General features: G+C 48.6%; 1 protein-coding gene across 1 annotated transcript; it reads right to left on the bottom strand.

Annotated features, from left to right (window-relative positions):
- Positions 1–4,990: 4,990 nt before the first annotated feature.
- Positions 4,991–11,713, bottom strand: NECAP1 (NECAP endocytosis associated 1). The gene is made up of 8 exons (XM_064409868.1): positions 11,523–11,713; positions 10,078–10,178; positions 9,823–9,927; positions 9,349–9,430; positions 8,838–8,946; positions 8,574–8,754; positions 7,318–7,411; positions 4,991–7,202 (listed from the first exon to the last, which is right to left on the bottom strand). Exons 1-8 carry the CDS (start codon positions 11,618–11,620, stop codon positions 7,154–7,156), a joined length of 819 nt encoding a protein of 272 aa, XP_064265938.1. The 5' UTR covers positions 11,621–11,713; the 3' UTR covers positions 4,991–7,153.
- Position 11,714: the final 1 nt, after the last annotated feature.

Here is an 11,714-nt window from a genome sequence, read left to right as displayed (position 1 = left end):
AAACTCAGTGCGAATTGTGAAGGGAAAGTCATGTGCTCACTCTAGTGTAACGATAGGTTACCAAAATCCCTCAGATGTAAGGGAAGGAATAAGAGAAGGAAGAACATGATCCAGAGAATCTTCAAAGAGACAAGAAGCCCCAGTCTGCCTCTTTACATGTAGCATTAACAGAGGATTTTCTTCAGAAGAGCAAAGATATGTTTTATTTATGTATTTTCCCCACTTATCAAATTACCAAATCAAAGCCAACAGAGGCCACATTCAGATGCAGTTACCTCAGAGCTTTGTTTTATGCCACTACTGGGAACACTTCACCTTTGTTTCCTTCCTCTTTTCGATCTGAGTAATAAGTCTCAAGGCTATGTTGGAGATCAGAACCAGATACTGCAGTTGTTTGCCACAGCACCATATCTTGACTTCAAATCTGGGCCAGATCCAAGTCTTGGTCAGACCCCAGTGGCCTGTTTTCAGAAGTGGGGCTGTGGAGTTTATCTTCTTAGACTGGGCATATGGAATTCACACTCACAAGTTGTGGCCACATAACACCTGTCCACAGAAGCATTCTTCATGCTTCATTTCCAGTTCTAAGGATTGCATACATCTCCACAGCCTTGAATTTTGTTTGGCCACTCTCTGTCCAGTGAGGTGAATGCACGTGATCTCCCTTTCTTGAAGGGGGAATGGGGGGAGTGGAACGAAAAGCAAAAAAAAGGGTAAACAGCCACAGTCACCAAGCAAGTATATGGGGCTGTCACATAAGTTCACCCAGACTCACGCTGTAACCTTAGGGCCACTCTTACTGGAACTTAAACCGTTTCCCTCCACATCCTCTGCATGCAAGTGGAATGCAGTAAAAAAAACATTCTCATAGGGAGGTTCTGGAGTGAGCTGTACTGGTTAGGCTGTCCAAGAAGGTGGTACTGGAATAGCAGCACAAACCTCCCTGGCCCTGCAGTACTCCCTCATCTCCTCCTATCCTCAAGGCTGAATTTATCAGGAAGACTGCAAGTGACCTGTGCTGCCCCTTACCCTGTAGCCAATGGCCCTGCAGGCCATTTGCAGCCTCCCAGCCCAGCTTGTGATGGCCAGCAGCGAGGTGATGGGACACCACCTGCCTCCAGGTGTCCAGTCAGGATGGGACAAAGCAAAAGCCATCTGGAAACAACCATAGAAAGCTGAACTAAATCCAGGAAGTACAGTCAGCTCAACCAAACACTCCTTGGCACCTCACCAATGAAACATGATGGGAAAGTTTTAATGCCAGGCAGGGAGGCCCCAAGCAGGAACCTTCTCATAACACAGATGTCAACAACATCAGAGGGGGAATGTCGGAACCCAGAGCATCTCTCTGGATGCCCTGGATGTCTCAGAGCCCTGGCACGGGCTCAGAAACCCTGGCAGGAAGCCAAAGACACCTGAATGTGAGGAAATGAGAGAATTTCAGGCCTGAATGGTGAGGGGAAGATATTCACTTGATAAGACTTGAATTATAATGCACTGTACAGGGGGGTTTTATATGTTGTACAGGGGGGTTTTGAAATTCTGTACATGGGGGTCAGGGGTTCTAAGATGGAGGGATTTGGGCGTGCCCTGTCCTTCTTCTTTCTTCTCCTTGGCATCCATGTTCAGGATGATGTTGGCATGTGTGGATTGGTTCATAGGGAAAGTGCACTTGCCAACAAGGGCTAAAAGTATTGGAAATTAAAGGTAAATATCTTATACGTAGTTTTTACTATAAAAGAGACAACCACCCCGTGGGCGGGAGAGAGTGCCCTTGGCTGTCTTGCTGATCAGACCTCGGCTGGACAGACAGAAAAACTTTGTAGATAAGGAACAATAAATCCAACTGAAGACCAAAAGCAAGAGTCCAGACTACTTCTCCAAAAGCGCGGCCTGCCCAGAACCACCTTTTCCCGTGCTGGGGTAGAGACGAGTGACAGCCGACCCGGGCAGGGGAAAGGCAAATTTTTTTTAAAAAGCCCACTGTCCAGGTGCCTGTGTCACCCACTTTTACCATGCCAGGACACTGAAGTCAGCACAGGTATGCAAAGGGCAAGCAAATGGCACTCTAGGGTGCCAGCCTCCACCACAGAGCTGGCACTGACCCAGAGGCCAAAGGGCCCCTGCTGCTGACTCCCTGCCGGCTGGAACTGACAAAGAGGGCAAAGTGCTCCTCAGTGTGTCTCAGACTCTGCCTCCAGATCACAGTTACTTGCCTATTTAGCATTTCAAGACTGGACAGAACAGGCTCAGCACACCATCCTGCTCTTTGCAGAGCCTCTGCCCTTTCTGAGGTGAAGGATGACTGTCAGATCTGTGTTCCTTTTCACTGACAAACCCCCTAGGTCAGACATCTCACCACACTGCTGGCCCAGCGTGCGACCACCACAGCACAGCTGAGCACAAAAGTTGTGCTAGGAAATACTTCACACTGGAGGTATCTTGTTCAAACCTTGCTCAAATCAGGACTACTTTTGGAACTAACTTTTTGTTACCCAGGACATATTATCTGCTTACAGTAACCCTGTTTTTGTATGGGATGCATCACTTAAGGGCTTATCCTGCTTTTCTACCCCAAAAAAAGAGTAATTTCCAAGCACACTTTGTACATGTACCCACGGTATTGACTTCAGCTTTAGGTACTGGTGACAGCAGCCCCTAAGTTTGGGCCAGACATACAGCTGTATCTATACCCACTTAGCATATATTCTCCAAAGAAAATGCTCTCCTACCCCTTCCCTCTCACTTGAATCCAGCTCTTTGTCCCTGCCAGCTAATCAAAAGGACGGTTTGTGTAGCACTACCAACACAACATCTCACACATCTTTGAAGAGTTTGCTTAACACCATAAACATGGACTCACGAACAAATGCATAGCCACCACTTTAAAGTTAGGCCCAAAGGAATGGAACTCCTCCTAGTTTTCTCAGAGACATCCATACCTGTATGCACACCGACCACAAGAGGGGATGTGTGCCTGCCCTGGCACAGCTCAGTTCCAAGCCCTACATTACTGTGTTTGTGCAGGAGGGCACTGAAGCACAGAGGGCAGTAGAATAGCAGGACACGGCTACATTTGGAAGCACCAGCTCCATCATTGCTAAACTATTAAACTACAAATCACCAGCTACGATTTCTGTTCAGAGAGCACCCCACCAGTGCTAGCCAGGTCTCAGGTGATGTCTGCTTGCATCCCACCTGCCATCCTCTCGACTGCTGGGCGCCCAGCCAGACCCTGGAGACAGAGCCCAGGGATTTCGGGGAAGCCCGCAACAAAGGGATTTGGCAGCAGATGGCAGCACACGGCCACAGGTGAGACTGAACTCAGCTTCTGCTCGCGGGAGTCACCAGCCCAGCTAGGCTCGCAGAACGGACTTGGGAGGGCAGGGAGCGCCACACCTCTGCGCATGCCTAACACACAAGGCTCGACAAAAAGGCTGCAAGTTCCAAGCGGCTCCCTGCTTTAGGGAATGCCTCTTCAGACTGCTTCAAGGCTTGAAAGCTGCCTCTACCTCAACATGCAGGAGCTGCCATCCTACAATGCCTGGGAAAGAAAAGGGAGAGCAGGCCATCCATTGCAAGCTACCTGCCTGGCCTGCCCCAAACACAAGTGATGCAAGAAGTGCAAGATTCAAACAGTGACTGGAAAACATAGCTCTGGTCAGGAGCCACTACACAGTCCAGCTGTTACTGGCTGATCTGCCTATGTTCTGCTTCCATGAATGTCCATCATGTCCCCAGCTCTGGATGGGGACATACAGCTATAGGTAATGGCAGGTGGCAAAATTAAGCTGTCATCCTGCAATGTGCTTTCCCTATTAGCATGGACAGAGCTATTGTCTTGGGAAAAAAAAGACCAGTAACAGTCTCCAGAGCAAGTCTATTGCTCACATAATGTAATGAGCACTCATCAGACTACCTAGACCTGGAGGCATTACAATGTGTATTAACCACTTGGGCCACAGTGCTCTGCTTATATACATTAACAGCCCCCTTGTTCTTCCTCCTAGAACCTTGTAGGTTTATGCTGATTTAGCAGGATGACTTCAGATTCAGATCCTTTTACCTCATTATCAAAGCTCAGGAAGACTTTGGGGGTTTTGGTTTCCTGTTTGGTTTTTGTTTGATTTCCTTCAATGTACAGCCCTTCTCCATTTCTTCAGGAGTCCAAACACAGCATCAAGGCTTTGTGAAATCTGGCAGGTTTGTGTCTGCAATCCATATTGTGTGCTGTGGTAAGAACAGTTGCTGCATGTAATAGAGGTATTTGGCATTGAGAAACCTCAGCAACACTGGCCTTATCATAGCTAAATGTCTCACCCTTGGACCCTGCCTGAGCTAGCACAGCCATGCCTGGCCACGTATCCTGCTATCTAAATCCTCATCCTGACCTGCTCTGATCTTTGTGCTTAGGTACTTCAGGACTGCTTCTCTGCTGGTGAGGCTACTGCCCCTGCCTGCCCTGCTGTGACTCTTCCTGCTTCCTCTCTTTCCACGCAGCCTGTCCTTGTTGCCCCTAACAAAGCCCACTTGGCTCACCTTGACCATCTCTCTAGTAGGCAGAGACTGTTTCCCATCTACTGGCACAGAAAGAATAATTTCTGAAAATATCTGCAGGCTGTAGAAGCCTTTAAAGTCTGAGATGCTAAATATCAGGGCAACTAAGTCTTCACACTTGCTTGTTTTATCCACACTCTTACCAATTCCCACACTCAGGCCTGTTTCCATGTTGTTGATATGTGTTTGGTGTTGTGTGAGTTTTTTGCTGTATGGGGAACACCGGTGTCATTTTTGTGTCCTTTTTCCACACTCCTACCTCTTTGCCCAGACAGAGCCTGAACCCATCACTCCTGAAGTTGCTCTTGTTCAGTCTGCAGGCCACAACAGATATGCAGAAGGACAAGCAGGCTGTGAGGACCTTGCTGGGGAGATGAAGACCTTCAACTAGAGACTTCCAAAGCAAAAACAATTTGACAACTTAGAAGACTCATGACATTTTTTCCCCAGTATTACTTGTTTAATTACCACTTGCACCAGTACATCTTATGCTTTATATACATATATTTTTAATTTTTGCTTCTTCAGCTTTTCAAATACATAATATATTATCTCCAGAATACTAAGACAATACAGAAGAGGCTCCTAGTTCATTGTTGGTGCCATCAACTTCCTTGGTTGGGGAATTGATACATAGTTGAAATGACAGGACCTCACGAGGATGTGAGCAAACAAAAAGAAGACAAAGAAAATAAAATGCCAGCCCAGGAGTCTGTGATGTTGCTTGCAGACTACAGCCATCCACAAGTTCAGGAGTCAAAGAGCTGAAGTACAGTGAGACTGCAGGAGTGACTATGAAGGCAGGGGAGAGCTGGCAGGGGGAAACACCAAGAGAGCCAGGGAATCAGGGTTAAATGACTACTTAAAAAACATCCAAGAGCAGTCTGGTCCCCAATTCCACAAGTGGAACTGCAGCAGCTTTAGAGCTATTTCAAGAATGTTGCTTCCCAGAGGGATGGTCTAACTGAAACTGTCTCCAAAATGCCCTCACTGTAGCCAGACAAAAATGACAAAAGACCTTTGCCAATACAAGGTGCATACATCTAACTACTCTTTTAAAAGCCTCACCAGAAAATTTTTGCCCAAAGAGAAACATTTTCTTGCGAAGGTGTGCTAGAGACACAAAAGTGTTTTTGTGTTGCGTGTTCAAAATAGGAAGAAGCCTTCCAGCAAAGCACCAATGCCCTAGTGTTCCAGTAACTGGGTAGTCAAGAGCTACTGAGACCAACTTCCCAGCTAGTGTTTTGGCTTCTGTGCCAGCATGAAGGGTAGCAATTCAGCAGTGAGAGGTTTCCAGCCTGCCCTGTGAGTTTGCCCACAGTAATCAACAGACTTACACCCCAGATCACATCCACAGCTGCAGAAGATGAAGTAGTGTCCACACTGCCTCAGGAAACTCTCCCAAAGAAAAAAGTAGGAAGTCATGGCTTTTTACCTCTTTCTAACTCCCTTAACCACACAGAAAATAGAGGGGGCTTGGACACATTAAAAATAAAATTATAAGTTCCAATAACCACCTCACATCCCTAAAAGCTGGACTCAGAAGAGTCATAATAAGGAGCAGAGGTGGAGAATTTTGCTCCCACAGATCTCAGGATTGAGCCTACTATACATTTCTTGTTCAAATGAGTTAAAAAGGGGAAGGTAACTTTCCCTTCATCAGAGAATAATCTATTGTCCCACCATAATTCTTATCGTAGATATGCAATACTTGTAACACAGTGCCAAGTCACAACACAAGGCCAGGGCTCAGGATAGTGATGCAGGAACATGAAATGCTGAGTGGTGGGAATCACCTGGTTGTCATCTAGTGCAAGTAACTACCAAATTGTAAAAACAGGCCTTTTTTTTCCCTTAAAGCTATTTCCAGTTAAAACAGCTCAATGACAGTGAGGCCTTTGTCTGGGGAGAAAGGAGTAAAAATGAGAGGAAGTTCCTCCAGTGAACCTGCAATCCAAATCAGGAGCCTGGAGATAGGGTGCCCACCTGAAACTACAGCGCAACAGCAGCAGCCCTACTCAAGGACTTGTATGACTCCTCCCACAGGAGCACAAGGACATGCAGCACTACCAAGAATTCCACCAAAGACACAAGTGTGCATGGGGAGTCACTTCTCAACACAGATGTCATTAATCCAAAAGGGTTTTGTGCTGAGAAAATATCTATCTCCTTAGAGGTTCCATTTAGCAAGTGTAGCCAAATGCAGCTGTTCTCAGCACGGCAACAGCCTAGCCAGGAAAAATTTGAAGGACAAGGAACCCAGAGGCACCTACTCAGCCTCCTCCTGTACCCACTTTCTTCAAGATTCTTGCTTTCCCTGTATGAAAAGACAGGGAAAAAGAGTTAGGATGTACCATGTAATGGCCAAGTGGATGGAGGTGATACGGCTACCTCTCTTCTCCTTGCCCATGTTGGGAGGAGTCAGTATGTTCTCTTTAGGTTCAGTGGGATCAAAAATAGTAAGTTTAAGTGAAGGTCTGATCTAAAAATGAAGGATTGTCCCAATTTGATTGAAGACTAGAGAGGTTTGTGCCCCCTCTGATCCCATTTGGTGCCTCTAGGTCAACAATTTGTCCCATTCCACTGCTTTGATCATTCAGAACTGGACCCAGTTGGACTGCTGAGGAGCCTGATTTGGAACAGCACTGAAACAAAAAAAGGAAAATCAAATGAGCAGATGCAGTAAGACTTCTTAACTTCTGGTTCTTCCCACACCCATTAGGAGACTACGCTTCTTGTGTTGCATTCATCACAGTTTACCTGGATGCAGTGCTGAAGTCTCCCCAGAGGTCTGTGGTAGCTGATACTGGTGCCTTGGATGCAGCTGCAGGAGCATCTAAATCTAAAAGAATATCTAAGGCAGAGGAGAGAGAGAGAAAAAAATACATCAGCATGTCCAGAAAACCCTACAGGCATTTTAACTGTCACCTTACACAAACTCCGGGTTGCAGGGGCAGAAAATCTTTGAAGGGACTCCAGCATTCCCTGCAGAAGTCACTTTTTGATGGGCTTGTTACAATGGCATCTCCTTTTGCTGAATGTGCACAGCTGCAGCTGACATTGTACCTCCAGCAAGGATACATTGTCTTCAGGAACTATTCAGTCTCCACTCAGCACACCACCTGTCACTTATTACCTCTCCCAGCAGACATAAGGCTCAGACTCAACCCCAGCTCAGCAATCGTAACAGCTGCCAAACAGGCACACCTTAACAGTACAAACCACACACTGGGACCACACGAGCCCTATTCAGAAGCTCGTGTTTTCTTCTCACTCAAACCAGTCGACAGCACTGCTGAAGTCTCTGCCTTCACAGAGGGAACATCCGCTCTCCAGACACCTCTGCATGGTCACACTTTTAACACAGCATCCAGAAGACTGCAACAACCTCTATTACAGAATCACAGGACGATTTAAGTTGGAAGGGACCTCAAAAGATCATCTCATCTAGTCCCACTGCCATGCCATGAGCAGGGACATCTTGCACTAAATCAGGCTACTCAAAGTCCTGTCCAATCTGGTCTTGAACACTTGTAATGAAGGAGTATCCACTGCTTCTCTGGGCAACGTGTTCCAGGGCTTCACCACCCTCACGGTAAAAATTTCTTCTTTCTATCCAATCTAATCTACCCTCTTTCAGTTTAAGCCTCTACCCTTTGCCCCGTCACTACAAGCCCTGGTAAAAAGTCTTTCTCCATCTTTCAAACAAGCTCTCTTTATACAGTGAACCATCTCCCCAGATCCTTGTCCTCTCCAGGCTAAACAACCCAAACCCTCTCAGTCGTTCTTCACAGGAGAGTTGCTCCAGCATTCTGACCATTCCCATGGCCTTCTTCTGGACCCAGTATAACAGTTCCACATCTTTCTTGTACTGGGGCCAATGGAGCTGCCAAAGAGACCAAAATCTTTGCAACACACCATGTCCAGAGGGCACTGCTGGCACTAGGTTGAACAAAGTTTGCTGAAGCAGCACCTGCCAGTGTGTTACGACCTGCTGGCTCAGTGCTAAGGTTTACCTGCACCATTACTGGATTTCTGCACAGGTGGTGGTGTGACATGGTTGGCAACGGCTGTGGAGGAAGGGGGAGGTATAGGAGGGACTGCAATTTTGCCTCCTGGTGGGGGTGGCAGCAGGCTTAGGCCCCCTGATCCAGACACACGGGGCTTGGCTACTCCTCCTTTCTTTGATGTCATGTTCTGTGTTAAAAAAAAAAAAAGTGTAAAGAAGAGTCTCCATTGGCACATCCAGAGAAGGAAGCAAGGTAAATTGGTCTGCTTACCCCAATGTTTAGCTTGATGGTCTGCCCTTCCTTAAACCCTAAGTCTAATTTGGGACGTGTGTCAGCTTCCTGGGACTCCTTGGAGATTTCAGTCTCCTGCTTCACCCACCTAAAAAGAAGAGAGGAAAACATGAGGCCCTGTGGCAAAAACGAACAGTGTTTTAAAAAAATGTGTGATTTCTCTCTCCATCCCACCAAACTACTTTGCCTTGCCAAACCAGCTACCTCCCTACTCCTGGTGTCACACAGCACAAAGCTGGGACCACCACAAACCCATGAAGCTGTTTGATACTGCACTTGAAGCAGCACAGGACCCAAGCTTAAGACACACAGATCTGATCAGGAAGGGGCTCTCAGCTTGTACGACTGCTGGCAGCACACACAAGTGTCCCTTGCCAGAGCAGGGTTTCAGGGCCACCCCAAGGAAACCTGTGCTAAATGAACATGCACCACCGCCCACCATGTTCTACAGGCCTGAGGAAGAATAGCATTCCAGAAAAGCAAAACTCACTTGAAGTGATCCTGCAAAGAGACGTTGAAGTCAAAGGCATCACCCCGATCTGTGAAGCCAATGCCTATAAAAGCACTTCGTCCTAGCAAGGAGACAGGAGGAGTCACTGGAGGTGCCCTGCAACTGGGCAACAAATCCCTCTGCTTGTCCTAAACCACTCTGTGCTTCCTCTCTCTGACACAACTGCAGATGGATGCCAGCAGCTCACAGCAGTTCATTGTCCCCAGCCTTCAGGATGCACCCTTCTTCCCATGGGGTGTGCTTGGAAACTAAATGTTCCTTCCCAGCCCAGCCCCTGGGCACTGTGCAATGTAGAGAACCTTCTCTGTTTGCCTTGTCCTCAGACTCCTCCAGGCACACCACCTGGCTTTTCCAGCATTCCCAACACCATTTTCATCCTCCTGACACACTGCCAGCTCCACCTGGGTCTCCTCCACCCCTAGCACTTGGCACTTACACTGGCCCCCAACTCACCAGTCCCATCCTGAATTCGAATGACAAAGTAGCGGCTGGAATCTGCCACAGTCTCCACTGCAATGCCAGGGTATTGATCTATAGGAGCCTGGGCAAAAAGTTCGCCTGCAGACAAAGAATCAGCTGTTAAGAAGAGCAACCCCTTTCTAAAGTGTGGCCAGGGCTGCCATGCACAGCTCTGGGCAGGCTCAGAAACAGAGGCTCAGGGGCAGCAATCACAGTCGCAGCCTTGGCAGGGCACAGCCTTTCCCTTACCTGAAACCTTATCCTCCAGTTTTATGTAAGCAGTTTTGCCTTTGGAGGTGACACGAAGCCGGCCTGTCCAGTCTGGATGGTCCAGTTTCCAGTCAGACGCCCTGAAAGGAAGGGCAGTGAGCACTGACCATGTATTCTGCCCAGCCACCTCAGCAGAAGTCTCTGCTGCCAAACTCTCAACCCCTGCAGCTGCCTCGCTCCACTTCCCTCCCCAAATAAGACATGGGGTCTCAGCTCCTCTCTTGCTGCTGCCAACTGACACGTGACTCTGACTGGCATCTCTGGGCAAAGGGAAAGAGACACAGTCCAGAGAACATCAACTCCTCACCTCTATAAGTTTGCAAAAGAGGGGAGACAGAAGCACAGAAACTCACTTGAACAGAAAATCCACAAAAGCCACTTGTGAGCATTGGGAAGATCCCAAAAATTAATTCGTAACATGCTGAAAAGACACTCCATTATTCTACCCTATGGTTGTAAAATAACACTGAGTACTTCATAGCCTAGAGGCAGCTGACTTACACTAGCCAAAACACACTCACAGACATTTCGACTCACCCATCACACTTTTTGCCACAGGCTCTTGTGAAGGAAAAAAAAAAAAGGAAAGAAAAAGCAAAGAGAGAAAAAAAAACCACAACTACAGCACCACAGAATACTCTGAGTTGAAAGGGACCCAAAAGGATCACTGCATCCAGCTCTTGGCCCTGCACAGGACACCCCAAAAATGACACCATGTGCCTGACAGCATTGTCGAAACGCTTCCTGAACTCCGGCAGGCTTGGTGCTGTAAAATCTACAGGATTTTATAACTGGAAACAAACATCCTTGGCCAGGCACAACACCCCGCCTACAGTCTGTCAGGTTCGGGGAGTTCACAAACCCGCTCCTCCAGCAGGCCTGTGGGCACATCTTACAAAGTCACACTCTGCTGCTTTTGGCTGACCAGAGAAGGCATTTCTAACTGCTGCTTCTGCAGCATCTTCTTAAAAATCATCCCGAATTTCCCCTGCTTTCCTCCCGCCACTGCGAGAGCCACCAGGCCAAATCCAACGTGCCGTAATACCTCATCAGCGTCACATCCCAGGGAACCCAGAAACCGGGAGCAGCCGTGAGCTCTGCCTGGAACAGTAAGCTGTCCCCCCGCTTCCTGCCCTGACTAACAGAGCAGCCCCTGCTCCTCCACAGCAGGAGCGGAGGCTCCCCTACCTTCAGGCGCTGAGCACCTGCCCATAAGAGGCAATTCCAGCCGGCGGCTCCTCCAAAGCTCGGCTGGAGGGGCTCAGGGGATGGCCGGACCTGCTCGCGGCCACAGGACACAGCTTTCCTAAGGGACGAGGCCGGGCCACGGCACGGCATAACCCAGCCCCCGGCTGCCCTGCGGGCAGGGCCTGAGGGAAGCCGGGCCGCGCCGGGGCGATCGCGGGCGCCACACGCTCCCTCACCTGTACCCGCGGTTGGAGGTGCGCGGCGGGATGCGGTAGACGTTGACATCGGGCTTCACGCAAAGAACGGACTCGTACTCCAGCTCGGCCGCCGCCATGTCAGCCGCGAAGCCCGGCGAGGAGCGAACGGCGGGAGCCTAGTGACCAGCGGCGCTGCCCACCGCCATCTTTGATGAGGGCAGACACCGCCTG

Source organism: Passer domesticus, chromosome 2, assembly GCF_036417665.1.
Source record: "Passer domesticus isolate bPasDom1 chromosome 2, bPasDom1.hap1, whole genome shotgun sequence".
Lineage (NCBI taxonomy): Eukaryota > Metazoa > Chordata > Aves > Passeriformes > Passeridae > Passer > Passer domesticus.
This window is presented reverse-complemented; position numbering and strand designations above follow the sequence as displayed.